General features: G+C 36.2%; 3 protein-coding genes across 3 annotated transcripts in view; 2 read left to right on the top strand and 1 right to left on the bottom strand.

Moving 5' to 3' along the window:
- The window catches only part of LOC5572519 (microtubule-associated protein futsch), a 356,390-nt gene that overhangs the window by 54,176 nt on the left and 283,511 nt on the right, over positions 1-18,703 (bottom strand). The gene's annotated exons all lie outside the window — the stretch shown is intronic.
- LOC5572522 (integumentary mucin C.1) lies at positions 1,928-3,409 on the top strand. The gene is made up of 3 exons (XM_001660411.2): positions 1,928-2,187; positions 2,242-2,949; positions 3,018-3,409. Exons 1-3 carry the CDS (start codon positions 2,142-2,144, stop codon positions 3,398-3,400), a joined length of 1,137 nt encoding a protein of 378 aa, XP_001660461.1. The 5' UTR covers positions 1,928-2,141; the 3' UTR covers positions 3,401-3,409.
- On the top strand, positions 17,954-18,678 carry LOC5572523. Its single transcript, XM_001660412.2, has 2 exons — positions 17,954-18,114; positions 18,177-18,678. Exons 1-2 carry the CDS (start codon positions 18,066-18,068, stop codon positions 18,512-18,514), a joined length of 387 nt encoding a protein of 128 aa, XP_001660462.1. The 5' UTR covers positions 17,954-18,065; the 3' UTR covers positions 18,515-18,678.

The following is an 18,703-nucleotide window of genomic DNA, read 5'->3' as shown; positions in this document are numbered from 1 at the left end:
AATTAAGCTTTCATAACTTTTCTCCATATTTGTGCTGTTGCTGAAAATTCTACCAATGTTGCACTTTCGCCCGACTTTACTCTAAGACTCAGAATTGCTAAAATCATTCTAACATGTAATTGACAGGACCTAGAACAAATTTAGCTGATTCTGTAATTAAAGCATTAGTATCATAATTGCTTTATCGATTTTCTCCTTTGATGTCTGAATCTGCAAGTTTGAAAACAAAATGCGGACTAACATATAGACAGTCAAAAAATTTTGAAAACTGAAGCTTTCCTGTGCACCCCAGACTTATAAAGACAAACAACTATATTAATTTCACCAATCTTCAAAACCAGTTTTTTGTTTGCTCAAAAGCGAAACAATTCTCATGAAAATTTATCATTGTACTGAACTTGCTATCTGAAATGGGCCTTCCGTAGCCGAGTGGTTAGAGTCCACGGTTGCAAAACAAAGTCATGCTGAAGGTTGCTGGGTTCGATTTCCAGTCGGTCAAGGATCTTTTCGTAATGGGAATTTCATCGACTTTCCTGGGCACAGAGTATCATCGTACCTGCCACACGATATGCGAATGCGAAAATGAAAACTCTGGCAAAGAAAGCTGTGGAATGCTGTGAAAGTGCTCATAAGAACACTATGCTGAGTTGTAGGCTCTGTCCCAGTGAGGACGTAATGCCAATAAGAAGATCCAATTCTAGTCTGATTAAAAATCAAGTTACTAAGGGTTTCGAAAGTATTTTCAACCTAGAGAACGTTATAGGAAATTCCTGATGGATTAATTTGATTTTACATTCTCATCAAGAAACTTCCAGAGAGTTGCTTATCATTGCTGGTTGATATATTTACCAAGTGATTTTAGTTGGCATATTTTTCTGACAAATTGAGCTTTTTCGCAATTAGCTTATAATGTTTTTCCTCTTTCAAAATAGGAATTAACTTCTGAGGTTTTCTTTTTCAAAATTTTAGATAAATTCCAAAATGGTTTGGAGTCAGAGTTCAATTATTTTTTTACGAAATTCCGGTTTCTTAATTGGGAAAACGTATTTTACGCAGATACTGCCACATAATTTTCATAGCAGGTATGGCAGCTTGCGTTGGCTTATTAGTATGATTCATTAGACTGATGCAAATTTTGAAATTTTTGCTCCCCTATGCTTAAACGATGTCAATTATGATGAAAATGATCCTCCCAAAATTAGAAATGATTCGGAAGAAATTTGGTTGTGCACACGCTATTTGAAGTTTATATGGAGATTACTATGGAAAACGCCAATCTTTTGTGTTCATCCCTCTAACACGTCATCATAATATTTTAGGTAAAAGTGAACACACTCATCTTATGTGAAAACTTCCCAGCTACAACTTTGCCGAAGACCACATTCCGATGGGACGTAAGGATTATTTGTTATTATTGATAACAAAGTCCAAATCGTGCTGAGATGATCATTCAATTATTTTCAGAGCAACACTGCTTTTTTGCTGTAGAACATAGTAGCCTGGATTACTTTGATCTATGCTTCCCGCCAGGAGCACCGCTGTTGCCTGCCGAACAGTTGGTGAAGCATGCTACATGCAAATCAGCTTTATGATGAAGAATAACAATTTATCGTGAGGTCCAATCAAAAAGTGATCTTTGGCAAAGTTGTAGCTGGGAAGTTTTCACATAAGATGAGTGTGTTCACTTTTACCTAAAATATTATGATGACGTGTTAGAGGGCTGAACACAAAAGATTGGCGTTTTCCATAGTAATCTCCATATAAACTTCAAATGGCGTGTGCACAGTCAAATTTCTTCCGAATCACTTCAAACTTTGGGAGGATGCTATTTACCATAATTAAAATCGTTTAAGCTTAGGGGAGCAAACATTTCAAAATTTGCATCACTCTAATGATTCATAGTACATAGTGACTATAATCATAAATATTTTCCTTATCATAGAGAAAACACTTGAAAATCCATTTATCGATCTATTTAACCTTCAACGTAAAGCGATATCGTATACGCAAACTGTGACTAATGCAAATACTTAATTTGCACTTTCCGCTTTGGTTTTGATAATATCTACGATTGTTTTCCTATTCATTTTCATGCGACCGTTGGTACTGATTGTTCGTCTGTTCAATTCATAAGAGAAAAGATGATATACTATCTGTTGACAAAAGTTTTGCACCTTCTTCTGCTGGGTAAGTTCTATGTTCTGCCTTAAACGATACTTTGATAATTCCTTTTTTTTACAGTGCATTCGGAAACCATTGAGACCAATGCTGCGGAAGGCGTACTTCAATGTAATTTGTGTGTAGATCGTTTCAATTGGACTCGCTGTGATGGAGCAGCGCAACTCAGAACATGCTCAGATCAGCTCGTACGACAAACACACGATTATTTGGCGGAGTACAATCCGAGATTGAAAGACACTGGCGCAAGTGAACCCGTTTCCCGACAGTTTCGTTGCTTTCGGTTGAAGTTGGAAATAGACGTCTCCTCGGTGAATGTGTTCATCAGAGGCTGCACCTATGATGACACGGATATTTGCAATGGTTGGAGCGCTAATGGCGCCAAAGCTATCAATTGTGCAACATGTTCTACAGAGGTATGCGAACGGAACGCTACCTGGGATGTACTGCCGATGAGTACAACTACCGTGGGTTCTACAACTTCGACAACACCAGTAGCAATTGTGACGACGACAACCGTGAGCACAACAGTGCGAAGCTCATCAACAGAACAGATTACTAGAACTCCTTATATCACTACGACGTCAACGACTACTCCAAGCGAGTTATCTACTACGCCTGCTAGTTCTTCAACGTTTACCACTTCTTCCACCAGTATAATCATTACGACTTCGCCAACAGCAATCTCTACAGCAACGGAGAGTACAACCGAGATGGATGACGGACCAAACTCCACTGAAGTTCAGACGGGGGTACCCCAGGTTGAGTCAGGTAACTTCGTCAAGCGGGACGCAATTGTGTGGCATAATGTGTTAATATCTACAAACGTTTTGCTGTAGCCTTCAACTGCACTGAATGTGCCAGCGACGTAAGCTGGGAACACTGCTTGAACAGCAGTCAAACCACCCAGTGTACAACGGCAGGTGTCAACGAGATTCATTCCGTGCTGTTGATGTTCAATCCGAACTTACCCGTTGGCAATTATATGGAGTTCAAGTGTTTCAAGGTCAAGGCCAGTTTCAGCGTTCCCAAACGCAATGGAGTTGCGTATGTCATGGGGTGTACTTTTGCTTCCACAAGGTTTTGCGCACGTGGTGAATGGCACAGTAATGTAACAATTTTGGAGTGTTCCAGGGCTAGCTTATTGATCGATGGAAGCGTCATTGGTTGGACTATGGTTGTGTTTATAATGATTGTTTTTCAATTAAAAGTAAATTATTGATGAAGAGAAGTATCGTTTTATCTCGTATTCCGAACGCTTAAGGCCAACAGTGGCTTCAAATACATCTGAAAATTTAAAATTCTTCGTAAAATCTAACTGTCAGGGTGTGCCGACAAAAATCTTTATTTCAACTTGTTTATTTTTGCGTGTGTAAAAGTATGGAACAGCATTTTGATTCAAATGCCGAACACTATGTTCATTTTGTTTCATATTTTGAACACCTTGATCCCGAGTAGGACGAATAACTCGTATTGAAATGACTAATTTTTCAAATAAGTTTATCTGAGCTAGTTTTACTAATTACAAACTAGAGAACCATCATTATCATCTTTTAATCTATTTTATATTTTGGGAGTAGTGACGGTTCTTCATTCTTTCATTTAGTCAACATCTAAACATATAGCACTGAATCAACAATTTCACGCCACAATACTTGGTTCGTGGCTGCATCTCTCCATCCTCGGTTCTGCCCCACGCTCGCTAAATCGATACGCACATGATCTGCTCATATAGCTCGCTGCGCACCACGCCTTCTTGTACCAATCGGATTCGAAGCGAATCTTTGCAGCTGGTGAATCGCATCTTCAGCGCCATTTAGGTGTTCATCGAAGTGCTGCTTCCACCTTTCGATCACCTTACGCTCGTCTATTAATATGCTCCCATCTTTATCCCTGCATATCTCGGCTCGCGGTACGAAGCCATTGTGGGATGCGTTGAGCTTCTGATATAACTTACGTGTTTCTTGAGACCGGCACAGCTGTTCCATCTCCTCGCACTCCGTCTCCTCCAGGCGGCGTTTTTTTCTCCCAAAAGAGGTGGGTCGTTGCCGTTTCCGTCTATAACGATCCACATACTGCCGGGTCTCTTGCTGCAGCATGACCTCCCTCGTTGCATTCTTGTCCTCCAGGATTTGCATACATTCCTCGTTGAACCAATCTTTCCGTCGACTCCGTGCCACATACCCATCGTTGCTCTCAGCTGCATTGTTGATGGCTGCTTTCACTGTTCTCCAGCAGTACTCAAGAGGGGTTTAATCTAGCTCACCCTCTTCCGGCGATATAGCCTCTTGATTGTGAATATTTTAGATGAAATTGGCCATTCTGATACAACTCTTGATAGATGATGTTGACCTTTTTTTCTTAGAACTTGTTATCTGGTAGAATATAATCTTTTTCTTAGCTTAGCTGAGCTTAGACTGACTACATATAACCAGGGCTGTGCATTTTCGAAAGCATTTTGTGAAACACGAAGGCTTGGTTGTGTCGTCTCGGTGGTGTCAAACAACTGCGTCGCTTCGTTCTTCTTTCCACACTCATTCGTTTCGTTACCTGATTGAAAGCAGCGAACAAGAAAGGTGAAATGAAAGAGTAAGAACTTCGTTTCATTTGATTTCATTGAAATCTATCAAAATGTTTCAAATTGGATTTTACCTATTTTTTTTTGCAATAGTAATGTTAACTTGTTAGGTAATAAATAAGGATAGAGAAACTATGCGGGCCACCACGTCGTTCATTTGAATTAATCTGCTCCTAAAGTTAGAGACTACCGATTGAAAGATCAGCTCGCTGAGGTGAGGCTCTGAATTATGATGCGCGATGCCCAAGCAGCACGAAAGAAATGAAAGACTACGCTTGCTGCGATGAAAGGGAAGGTTTGTCGGATTCAAGCGAAACAGTAGAGTTTCAATTGAAAGAGAAGCTTGAGTCAGTCAGTTGGAAAAGCTGAAAATGCTTTCAATGAATTGAAAATGGACAGTCGATGCCGGTTATGAACCCCCTACAGAAAAACATAAAATTAATACTCAAATCAACCTTATTCCTATGAAAATCCACCGGGGGAACTTGGATTGCATTGTTAGTCAGCAGTTTCAGGCAAAATATTTGGTCAAAGGTGCATAAATACAGACATTTTAACAGTTTTATAAATGAAACAACACAAGAGGGTCCATAATAGGCATCCCAACTAACAATTTTAGCGCTATAAGCCAAGATTATTTGCTTTGTGCTGTATAACAGTTGAATTGAAGCAACGAACGCAGCAAAAAATGAAAGCTGTCAAAAATAGAACGATTAGCGTTAATACAGCTGTAACGCAAACGTTTTGCAACTACAAATCTTAGCTGAATAAATTTCGTTAGTTATTGCTTTTGCTGCTTTCACTAAGCTGTAACTCAACACCGTAGAAGATAGCAACCTAATGATGTGGAATAAAACTCGCCATTATCAATCCGGCTGCTTCTATACAATATGATTTCTTATACTGCTGTTAGTTATACAGCGAGAATACAGCTGTATGCTGTAAAACAACAACTTGTGGCGCATCTACTCAGCATGTTGGATGTTAACATTGCGTTTGACGTTTCGCACCCTTTTACAGCCTGATGAAGTGGTGTAAGCGCGGCTATCTCATCTTTTACGATCATTATAAAAAATTGTGTGAACCGTTTTCGATGTAGAACAAAACGGTGTGTTTTCTTTGCCTTTCGAGATAGACTGTGGTGCCAACAAGGACAGCGTCGAGGCTTGTGGATGCAGAGATCGTGAGTTCGATTCCAAGCGGTGGCAGGTAACGTTGGGAAAATTAAATTCAGATACTTATGATGTGAGTTCCGGAAGCTGTGAAACAGCTTGAAAATAGTATTTAATCGATAATACAGCGAAGCTGTATAATAATTATTCAACAGTTGCGAAATGGTTGAGAAAGCGCCTTCCGAAGATGTTACACAGCTACTTGTCGTATAACTGTCGAGATAGAGCAATGATCTGTATGAATAAGAGCTGCCAACACAGCTTAAAAGTAGCTGAGTAGATTCGCCAGATTTGTTGATAAAAGGATCGCATAGAAACTTTCGTTCGTATTTACAGCGCCTTTACTCAGCATAAAGCCGTATAAAGAGGGCCTAGAGAATGTTAACATTTGCATTAAATGTTAGTTGGGATGTCGGCAGCGAGCCAGATTACATGGGAATCAAATGGAGGGTCCATAATAGGAAACGTCAAATTTGTAAATAATCCATAATAGGCATAAGGACAATGTTGTACCAGTTTTCCAAATGAGTATTTCACTGGCTAAATCGAATGTTTTTGTGTGTTTTAAAAGCACACTATGAAGTAAAGACATGGAGCTTGTTGAAAAGCTGCATAAAACGTATATCCATCTTGCGTATACCATTGCAAAAAAGCGTCGAGAATGAATCTCAACTACTAAGGGGTCACTACTAGCACTGAAACCCTAACTATACAGGATTAATAACGGCAGCTCGAAGATTGATTATCAATAACGGCGCCGGCCACGTCCTTGTTGTCAGGTGGGATTGGGGGAAGGAATATTAGTGCAAAGGTTACATTTTTAGATCGTGTTTACCTCTGCATCTCCACAACGGTTACTGTAAGGAATGTTTGTTAATGGGGAGGACCGTTTGGTCATTGGATTTACTTAGATAAGCGATTTCTAGTATTATTAGTAGCTGAACAACAGTTTATTCAGCTGAAATTTGCTTCAGAGTAATTTGTTCAACTTTTGTCCCACTAAAATGTTTGTTGGGATGATTACTGATAGAAAACATTTTTTTGTCTGTTGCTCAGGCTTAGACCATCTTGCCTAAGGCAGCGTCCATTTATTACGTAACGGTAAAATTGAAAATTTTCGACCCCCTCCCCCCCGTCCATAACGCTTTTTGTATGAAAATTTTTAATTTTTTGTATGAGCCGTAACGCTTGAGCATACTCCCCCTCCCCCTAGAGCGATACGTAATTTTTGGATGCCGCCTAAAACAATCTATTTATTTAAAAAAAACTGAACTGATTCCGTCAACAATACCGTCAGTGCGGGTACTACAATATTGAATTACGGTTGAAAACTACTACTGTCAATTCGGGTGAAAGGGATTGGTAGGATGAATCACCGTGTTATACGATTTCGTTTCTTACTGATAAAATACTTATTTCAAAGTAACGTGTAATAATGAACGTTGTTTGTCTTAACTACTGATAAATTTTGTTTTGTTGAGTATTGAATGTTAAAAAATTGTAATTTCTATGACAATAATGGTAAATGCACTCTACCAGATATCTTATTAGTTTTATACTCAGCCATAAATGTCTCTTTATGGATTGTCTCATCTATCTCTTTTCGGGGGAATTTCTCAGGAAATTCTAAATAAAATTCATACAAGGATTTAATCAAAATTTGTTTCATGCCCCTACACCTTAAATCGAATAATTTCAGATTGTTTTCAGATCGCCAAAATACCTACAGAGATTCATATAAAGATTTCTCCACAAATTTCTTCAGAAACCCTTACAAAATAGTATCAATAATTTCCGCTGGATCTTTTCTTGCAAAAATATGTTGAGAAATTTTCATTGAATTCTGTTAATGATTTTTTTTGTGTTCTTAGAGATATTGATAGATAGAGTAAGGTGGGGCAAAAGTTCGACCTTAGTGGTATAATCAAAGTTTCCAGGAAAATAATAGCAGATGAAACAAAACTACCATACAGCGAACCTTCAACATATTGGCTATAACTTTGCTGAACAAATTTGTCTCAAAATATGTACCCATTTTTAGTTATAACAGTTTCAAAATTGATTGTCTCAAACGAACTTTTGCTCCACCGGTGGGGCAAGAGTTCGAATCTAGTGTGGGGCAAAAGTTCGTTGGCTAAAACACAAAATATCAATACTTTTATGCCAGGCATACTTTATACCAGCCGTAAACTTATGTTTGTCAAAAAATACACACTAAATTTTCATCAAAAAATGCCCAAAACAGGGTTAATTGTAATACACCCAAAAAATAGCAGTTTTTCGCAAAACTAAGTGAAAATGTAAAATTTTTGTGCCATTTTTCGCATGATCAGGCAAATTTCGCTAAATTTGAAGATAATATGTAGATTTCCGGAAATTTGAAAAATTTTCCGTAGGTTTATACATGGGCCGAACTTTTGCCCCGCAGATTCGAACTTTTGCCCCGCTATGGGCCAAAAATTGATTCCAACTATTTATGGAAGAACTAATACGCGTCAAAGCATCCTTATGATAGGCCTAGAAACGCCCTTACATAAAATATTGAAAAGTATTTTACCTTCATTTGGTTCCATGCATCGAAAGTTTGACCAAATATTACAATATTCACGTCGAAAAACAACAAATAGCCATAACTTTTCCAAATCTTAATCGATTTTTATGATTTTTGGAGTGAAAGTCTCTTACTTGAATAGCATTCGAACCACTATGACATTTCTAAGTTTTGATTTGATTTGAGCTAGAAATCTTAAAAAGAAACTCTTGCCCCACTCGAACTTTTGCCCCACTTTACTCTATATGATAGTAAAACCAGAAGTAAGCGTTATGAAATAATTCCATATGTATCTTCGGAAGAATTCATGTTTGAATATTTGGAGGAATCTTGGGAAAACCCATTAGACTTAGGAAAATCATAGACTAGACAAAACAATTCGATACGTTTAAGATGTATTTCCTGTATGAGATCAAATTATACCACTTGAGGGAATTCTGGTTCAATTCTTGAACTTTTTTTTTTCGAAGGAAGGTTTGAATGTTTTCAAATTTTCTTTAATCATTTTCAGATTATATTCTTCAAGAAATCTCTGGAGGAATCCCAAAGAATTGTCTGGTTTAATTTCTGCAGGAATCGCCATAGGATCTTTTCATTCCAGTGTTTGAATTTTGATCCGAATAAGCCGATCGAACCACATTCGGAGAGTGCAATAGTTCGTGAACCATAACAGTTCGTGGCACATCACAATCGGAGAGCCCTATGAATGTAAGCATCCACTCTTTAGTTTAGTACGTGGCACGAGAGCATTCAAGAGCAGCAGCTCTCACAGACTGCAACAGTATCGAGCCATTCGGGTGATTAATGTTTTGCATATAATTGGTAATAACTTTTATATTTTCTGATAATGCAGACGATGACAGTTCCTTACGAGGTTTTCCGTTGGTGCGAGTGCTTTGTGGAATCTCATTTTGCTTCTTAGTCTTAGTCGCGAATAGGTGATACTCACGTAGTTTATCCCAACTTAGCCCAATTAAGAGATTTTGGGCTATCCAGCTTTTTACAAGGGGTGAACCGATTTTGACATCTCCTGCTCACAGATTTTATAGGAAGGTCTGAGAAGACGCAAGGATTTGCGTTTGCTGATTCAACTCTTAACAATTTTCACTTCACTTGTTTTGCATTTCATCGTATCCTATAAGCATTTGGTTTTACAATTACCTCGATTGTCGCAGAATATTGAAAAAGTTTGCGTCAGTACTTTAATTTGAGTTTCGCTGATATATGAGTACAGGTCGGACTCGATTATCCGGAGTATCGATTTTTTTTTTCACTCCCGGTAATCGAATCCTCCGGATAAACGAATCACTAAGAAAAATATTGAAATCTTCTACAAAACAACTTAAATATTATCTTTTTTTCTTGTTTTATTTATATGATGCGGTGGCGTAGCCAGAAATTATTTCTAGGAACAGTAGGGGTCTTGATAAGAAAATAAATTTTCTGATCAGCATACACAAAAAACCACTTTACTTAAATACGTTCAAAATGGCAAAATCTTCTATATTGTATATTGCAATACCAAATTATCTCAGATTTATGCATAAAAATTGAAAAACAAGATCATAAAAATAACAAATTCCGGATAATCGAGTCTAAAATTCTGGATAATCGAATCCCGGATAATCGAGTCTCCGGATAATCGTCTCTCCGGATAATCGAGTCCGACCTGTATTGATTTTGTCCATAAATCAACCATTAGATTTCCGATGTTGAACTTACGATATTCGTTCTAAAGTTTGATTAAATATATGCACAATAAAGGGAGTTGATTATTGTTCACGATTTTAGGGATGATTTAAAGCTGGACTAGTGCTGGGAGGGAGGAACCGATACAAAATTTCTGTACGTCATAGGGAGCCGAGATCCCGCTGTCACGAACAGTCACTGTGAGCCCAGATCTCAAACATTGGGCTAACACGAAAAAAGCTCGTAAATGATTAAAACACATTTTCGTATTTCATCAAAAGTGACAAAAATCGAATGAAAATCAATTTATTCACATAATGTAAGTAAAGTCACGTGAGCACCTTTTAATCTGATTGAATATAAAGCATTGAAAAACGCATCGTTTCACTTTTTACAATGAAAATGAATATTTAGTGCATAGAAAACTGTGGCCTTTTTTCATGTTTGTCAGGAAAGATCGAAGGTACACAACGAAAGAAAACTAGCGATTTTCCCCAAGCCTGCCTTGATTGTTGTTGGCAAGCTGGAGTTATCTTGCATTTCAAAAAACATTGTTTTATATTTTTTTTATCTGTGCCTCCCTCCCAGGATTTGCGTAAAAAGAGAAATATACCGAAATAAAGGAAGTCAAAATCGTGATAATAATGCGCCGTGCATACACCAGTTTAAACAACAAGTTCATTATAATCCTGCTTTTGGGAAAGATGTTTCCTTCATTGAAACGATTTCCAGACGTATACGTTTAATCGTTCATCGCAATTGAAACGACGTTTTTATTCATTGTGCCACATCAATAGGGACGACTTCAATGAGCAAAGGTAAATTATAACAATTCAAAGGTTCTTCAATGAATGTTGGCACATTTCTTTCCAAAAGCTCCAAATTGTTGAGTCCAGTAGCATCTCTCCAAGAAAACAGTTTATACAAACATGATCGTCATGAGGTCAGGCATTGTTTGCCTTACATTTATAAGGTTTACTCATCGCATGACTTGATTATTATGCAAATTTATTGGCTTTTTTTCGGTGAATACAATACCTATACTCAGAGTGAAAGGGAGTAACGAAAGTAATGAAATGACAAGATGGATAGAATAGCAAGCGAGCGACGAGAGAGTATAGGTATTGTATTCACCGAAAAAAACCAATAAATTTTCATAATAATAATTGTTTGCCTTAGTTGGCTATTATGAACTGATAACTTATCCACCTGAAAAAAGGCAAAACGATATAAAAATATAAATTATTTTCTAATATGGATCGCCTGAATACAAATGGAAAAAATCTGACAATAAATAAATCAAACATTAGACTCAAACACAAAGCTTGCTTTGATTGAGCTATAAACAAGAAATTTCAGAAGGGAGTGATTCAAATTCTATGAGCCTATGCATGCTATAAAATGTTTGACTTTTACTGTGCGCCCTATTTTCAAGTTACCCGTCAGAGAGAGCGAGACAGCACCAACACATGGCGCACAGTAAAAGTCAAAAGAACAAAATAATTTATAGCACGTATAAAGGTTCATAGCAAGCTAACGCAAAAAGCTGGATTATGAAGAGGAAGCTAAAGCAAGAAATTTTCCACGCATCGAGATCGCCTAACCTTTTCTTGTTAGTAGCGAACCAGCCTTAACGCCATTGGCGTAGGAACAGGGGGGGGCCTGGCCCCCTCCAGAACCATCCAGGCCCCCCCCAGAATTTTTGATGATAATAAAATTAAAAAATTAAAAAACAAACAAACAATTTAACTTGCAGCAAAATCTTCTGAATCAATCTAGGTAGATGACTCTTGTTATTGACAAAAATTTCTTCAGTAGTTACGTTATTTTATGTTGTAGAACACTATAGCGAGAAAACCTCGCTTGTCTTATACAGTAAAAGCGTGATAGTTCTGACTTTGGTGAATCACGCGACAACCGAAAGCTTATCCGTCCGGCTGTCGATCGATTGGTTACTTTTAGAACTAGCTTCATGTTGTATGCGGTAAGCACAATTTTTCTGACATATCCATTACCAAAAATATCGTGGTATGAAAAAGTGGAAGTTTGATCCCAAAAATTAGTTTTTTTTTCTGAACAAATCAAATAATTCTGTTTCAGCATAGAGCAGCACTGCAGTCTGATTTCTCATGTTTTTGGTTCGAGGTGTGTGGTGATGATGATTACCCTTATGAGAATCCACTAAAGAAATCCATTTAACTTCAACTCGTATGACGTCCGAAAAAAATAATTGAAAAAATAGACAAAGTTACTATAGGAATTTCTCAGACAATACATAGCGGGAATTCTTGTCGAAAAATAAGAATTTTTCAAGGAATTTCGGCATGGCCAAGTTTTCTTCAAATGAATGGTAGAAATTTACCATGGCGTGAAAAAAAATGTAACAAAATCGACCATAGTGACCTTAGCTCTCTTTGATTTTGATTCAATTTTTTAAGTAGTTTTGCATGAATAAATTTATTGCTTGAATAATAATTTTACAAGAAAGATTATTAATTCCAAAATAATTTGATTAATATTTAACAAATTTGTAACACAATTTTTCTATAAGCTTTTCGATATGCATTATAAAATTTTAGTTTAATCAAGGAATATATAAGGGGGTCTTCAGAACTTTTGCAAATCTTTTCGAAATAAGTCAAATAATATTGTTAGACTTGTTCATACTTTCAAAGCGAATTCATCCACTCCTATGTCAACTTTTTATTATCAAATTGGTTTCGGAAAATGTTCCCAGATTTACCTTAAAAATGTTACTTTATCTTTCAAAAAGTTTTCGCTCGCAATTCCTCCAAAAAATCATTAATTCTGTTAAATCTAATTCAGAAATATTTCGCTGAAAGTTCTATTAAAAATTCTTCTTTGAATTGCTTCAAATAGTTTTCCCAAAAATTTTATAACAAATTCTTACGCAAATTTCATCAAAAGTCGTTAAGAAATATTTCTAAAATATTTCACAAATTGCGTCAAAAAGCTTTCTATGTTTTCTTTTTTAGAAATTTTGGATCAAATCCCCGGATCATTCAAGAATTGTAAAAAAATATAACTGGGAAGGAGAAAATTTATTAAGATATTCATAAAGAAATTTTTATTGATTTTCCTTAAAACACTTCGTTAGAAATTGGTTCTTGGTTTGAATTTTTGTGCGATACGAAAGCGTAATTTCTAGAGGCTTTCTGGCAGAATTCTGGAAAACCAGAAATCAAGGAAGGATAGCTTTTAAGGATAAAAAAGATTCTGATGGACCTTGAGAAATTTGTTTTATTTGTTAATTCATTAGAGAATATTTTACTATCCTGTAATTTACCTGTAGAGAAGATATTCTAAATTATCTTTCATTGTACCATTGCCCACCTATTGTTCGACTTGCTTCAACATTTTAATGTCTCTTCTTCCTTCGCAAACCGCTTTGAGGAACCTCGTACAAATCTTTCCATACTCCAAAAAGCATCGTTTTAAAGAATCTAAATCTAATTATACAAATTGTGAAAAATTACAGAATTCTTATGCGTATCCATCAGGAATTCCTCAACAAAATTTCAAAGTAATGCAGAAGTTTTCACTAAGATTTAACCCTCTCTTTCCCATGGTAGCACAGGTGCCACCGATTTTCAACGAACGGTAGCTAAACCGAATTGGTACGAGTAGCTCAATAATGATTGGAATAAATTTATTCGCTCATTAGTCTTATCAAACATCGAAATAAGTGACCTTAGGGTCAAATTATTGGAAAACAATCAACTAACTATTGAAAAACAATAAAAAAATATTGTGATTTTGAATAATATAGCTTATTTGTAAAAACTTTTTGTTTTTTGAAACGCCATTTTGATAGTTAAATTGTCAAACAAAGCTGTGGGAAAGAAAGGGTTAAATTAGAATCTTATATTTTCACGTTAAACTTCTACAGTACTACAAAATAGTCGATGATAAAACCTCCAAAAAAGTTTGTTTGGAATTTCTAGAGGTAGGAAAAAATGGCATCTACATCAATATGTTCACCATAGTATCATGAATCTTCAGAGTTCATACTAAATATTATATAAGACTCTAGTTACATATACTTTCAGTAAAAATTTCATACGTTTTAACATGGATCATATTCTATTATAAAAGACGTCGAAACAGAATACGATTTTATGTAGTAAATCCTACAAGAACCACTTAAGCTTTTCTGTGAGGTACATTGTTAACATGTTTCAGAAATTCTTAAATTTTACGACAGGAATACAGTGATATTTTCTGAAGTATGTTCAAGCTGCAATTATTCAATAACTTATCAACAAGGTTATTTCAAACCTTTCGTTACTTTAGAAATCTGATATGGAGTGATTCATAGAGGAATTTATAAAGCAATCCCTAAAAATATTGAGTTTTTCCAGGAGTAGTTTTAGACCCAAAAAATGGAGAGTGTTTAAATTTTTATAAGTCTTTTTTTATGGAAGATTCCTGAGATTTATATTTGCAAAAAAATGAGTTATTTCTAGAACCTGAAAGAATACTTGATGGAACTTCTAGAGATTTTTTTTTAAGATTAAGAATGAATTGCAAGTGTTTAGTGAATCTGGTGAAAAAAATGTTCAATTAAAATCCCAAATGAATCGTTAGTGCGGTTTTATGAAAAAAGCTCTTGAAAATGTTAAGATGAATCTTTGGTAATTTTTCAGAAGAATCTACAAGAAACAATAATATAATTCTCTAATAAATCTCTGTACAAATTACTCGGGAATCTTTGATTATTTTCACGGAAGAGATGTTGCTTAAATCAAAAAAATAAGATGCTGTTGTTAAATCAAAAAAATAATTATCTGTGAAAAAATACAGATTTCTTGCGGAGAGCTTCTCTGAGCAATCATGAATAAAATTTCCCAATTGAATTCTTTTAAATTGCTCAGGAAATTTTTGTGGAATATTGCTAGGAATCCTTGAAGTAACACCTGGAAGAGCCAATTAATATTTTTGCAGGATGTCTGGATAATTTTGCTACGATTTCTTCAAACAATTCTATAGAGAAACCTTAGAAAGAAATTCAAAAGCAAAGTTGGAAAAACTGTTGGTGAACTCTCTGAAGTATTCGTGGAATGAATCCTTGCTTGTTGATTGTGAAGTCATTTTTGGTGAGAATCCTATATATTTTTGTTCTATATTTTGGAGAAATCCTTAGAAATCCTAAACAAATTATTTATGAACACAGGGGGATACTTTAAACTAACAATTGGAATTTATATGTAATGTGTACCTAGAGGACCTTCGAGGAGAAAGTATTAAAAGAATTTGTAATGCTGAATTCTTCAAACGATTTTTTAAGCAGTTCGATAGAGATTCTTCGAGAAATTTTCTGATGAGATCAAAAAGTCTGAGAATGATTCTCTTGGGGAATCCCAGGACGAACTCAATGAAAAAAAGCACTGAAAAGTGTGAACATAATTCATGAATAAATTCCCGTAGGGATTCTCAGAGGAAACTCTTCAAAGCACATGATTTATTTCCTGAAATAATCAAAGGAGAAACACAAAAGACAATCCTTGTGAGCATTTTGCTAGAATTCTTTAAAGATTTTTGACTGGTTACAACATAAATGAATCTGTTTCGTAGCGATGATTGAAATTTACAAATATCACTGATATGCCACGAAATGAGACAAAATTACAAATGAATGAAATCGATACAAATCTGTAAAAACTACCAATTTTGTGAAAATCGTGATTATTGCGACCGACATTACTTCTGTAAAACAAGTATTTGCTAGGCCCCCAATAGGCCCCCTCCAGAAAAAAATCCTAGCTACGCCAATGCTTAACGCCGCACGGGACGTCATCATAATCACCTTATCCATTTCCAGAAGCAAATCCCAAGAATCACTCCATATATCCATGAGAAAATGTATCACTATGATTCTGTATATGGAGTGCACAACCCAATAAATTTTCAGCTTGATTGGTTCACTAAAACTCCACTGCTTCCACAAAGTTTTGATGATAATTGTTAGAGTGAGACGAAATCTAGGGGTGGGACAGCTTTGCTCAGAGCAGCTCTTCGAATATAGAGCAAACTTGAGTTACTCACATTTTGCTCAAAACTATTGTCGATTACTTGGATCGGGCATCAAATGTACGCAATGTGTCAAATCTCTCAGATCAAATCGATTTTTTGACATAATTGATTAGAACGATTTCAAAACATTTCTACCGCAAGATAGGTTGGCCTGAATTTGGATGTTATAGTGTAAGTGGCTGTATTTTAAAATGACGACAAAGTCAGTAATGCAACGCATCAATTGCATCTTCCGGGGAAATAGGGAAATATTTTTCATCGTAGCCATCACGACTAATGTCCGACAAAAATCTTACAATGGTTCGTGGATTTCAGAATAGGAGGAAATACTCATAGAACATCATCAATAATAAAACTGAACAGTTATTTTGAAGGTGTAGTAATGAAATTGAGCAAATAGAATTATGAAATGTTAACAAATTTGTATGTGAAATCGAACTAATTTCTTTTATATCCTACGAGTGTACCTATTCATTTTAATTAGGCCTAGAAAAAAGTTTATTTACATTTCAGGATTTTTTTAATTTTAAGGTCTAACTTGCAATGCTTGCAATGCCAGCAGTACAATGTGATTCAGTCGGAAAACGTTCATCAAGAAATGTTATTTGTCCTTAAGTTTGATTTTGACCTCCTTTGCTAAAGATTCAGAAAGTCTAGATATCTGACGACAATAATCACACGTCCAATAGACCATAAATCTCTTGTTTATTTTCGATATTATCTGCTGGCACGTTTATTCTCGAAATGTGTTTAGAGCAGTAATACACTGTTGGAGCAGCTTTTTTTAACTTCTCCTACCTTTCCTGAAGACCTCAAGCTCGATAACACACAGATCCATCGCATAAGTATCCGAAAAATGTAAATAGGCAGCTTGAGGAATTTGTAGACCACAACCTTCTGATCATACCGTAGGGAAACTAGCGAGAGATACAGATATCAACAAACTAGAAGGTTGTTACATGGGTTGCTATGCTCACTTGAAATCACGCAATGAGAGTTGCTCAGAGTTGCTCTCGATCTAACTCAAGAGGTTGCTCAAAAGCAAAAGTTGTCTAGCCCCTTGGACGAAATATAGGGAAAATAACACAGTCTCCCGTGTCACCTTAAGAGCGAATCAAAGTATCGCCAAAACATCGAGGAACTGTAAATTAAATGGGATGAACTTGTCAAAAATATGGATGAAAATAGTGTGCGCAAATGAATTAACCGTATTCCGGGAAAAGTCCGACAATTTCTTATAAAAGGGAATAAATTAATTTATTTGAATTAAAACAGAATTCATTTACGTTGAATTCTATCGAAATAATTCCAATTTGTGTTTGTTACAATTCTAAATGGGCCACACCTTAATTGCCGTGACGAGATTGTTTCCAGCAGCCAAGGAAGAGCGAGACCACGTCAAATTCTCCGAATGATTTATACAAAGAATTCCTATTTTAAATTGAACTTCTAGAATTGTCCAAACAAAGTATCATGACGCAAATTTATATAAGAATGAGTTTTGAAAACAATCTTTTCACCTACGTAGCAAACTAGTTGATTTCTATTTTTTCGTCTTTCATCTGGCTACGTCCATGATTCGAAAAAATTAACTTTTGTCCCACCACCGTATTCTATGATTAATTTCTCGTGATTAGACTCCATGTATTTTATTTGCTAAACACAGTCTTCAATGCGGCATTGTTTGTACACATGCAACGTTGTAATCAATTTCTGTCGCATCACGTCTATCGATCGGTCGATCGATCGCCATCAATAAATTTCATTACAAACAATATTCATTGAGCAGTGATCGGTTCAATACAGTTCCTAGGATACTGTCTTACACCGAAAAGCTTTGAAAATGTTCAAGTTCTTGACCATTTTGGTACTTATTTGTGCTACAACCAAAGGTGGTCTGACTACCTGAGTCACCTTTTCACCAACCGATTAATCTTATTTTCTAACTCCGTAGCCACCAGTGCCTTAAACTGCAGCAATTGCCTCGATCCCTACTCCTGTCGGTCTAGCCCTGTGGCAACGGTCGAGTGTTCCGAGGAGAACGTATCCCTTCACCACAGATTGCTGGGATACCCGAATCCAAGCCTGACAGCGTCCTCAAGCGATCCCGCCGGATACAAGTGTTTCGATGTTAAGCTGACCTACACCAGTGCGTTGACCGGAAGTAGCGTACTGGTCGAAGAGAAAGGATGCACCTATGCTGGAACAGATTTGTGCAACGGATGGAACACTGATATTACTCAGGTTACTCGCTGCAGCACTTGCGACTCTGGCGATGAGTGCAATAAGTGAAACTGCGTTGATGGAAAGGTTGATGGAAAAAAAATCTGTATCACCAAGTGCTTATCAATAAAGCGTCATTAGAATATAGTCGATTTTCCACATCTCAGTGAAAACCGCTCTACTATGCTTCACAGTGAGTGAATAAACTACATTTCAATTTTTCTTAAATCGAATGCTGACTATTTTCGTCTTTCAATT

The sequence above is a fragment of the Aedes aegypti genome, chromosome 3, assembly GCF_002204515.2.
Source record: "Aedes aegypti strain LVP_AGWG chromosome 3, AaegL5.0 Primary Assembly, whole genome shotgun sequence".
In the NCBI taxonomy this organism is placed as follows: Eukaryota; Metazoa; Arthropoda; class Insecta; order Diptera; family Culicidae; genus Aedes; species Aedes aegypti.
Note: the sequence above shows the minus strand (reverse complement) of the source record. Positions and strands in the feature narration are given on the sequence as shown.

Bases quoted from the DNA above. Each gene is read 5' to 3' on its own strand.
- LOC5572523 (XM_001660412.2), top strand. From the start codon at position 18,066: ATGTTCAAGTTCTTGACCATTTTGGTACTTATTTGTGCTACAACCAAA. The intron at 18,115-18,176 runs GTGGTCTGACTA...CTAACTCCGTAG, and splicing joins TATTTGTGCTACAACCAAAG to CCACCAGTGCCTTAAACTGC.
- LOC5572522 (XM_001660411.2), top strand. From the start codon at position 2,142: ATGATATACTATCTGTTGACAAAAGTTTTGCACCTTCTTCTGCTGG. The intron at 2,188-2,241 runs GTAAGTTCTATG...TTTTTTTTACAG, and splicing joins TTTGCACCTTCTTCTGCTGG to TGCATTCGGAAACCATTGAG. The intron at 2,950-3,017 runs GTAACTTCGTCA...GTTTTGCTGTAG, and splicing joins GGTACCCCAGGTTGAGTCAG to CCTTCAACTGCACTGAATGT.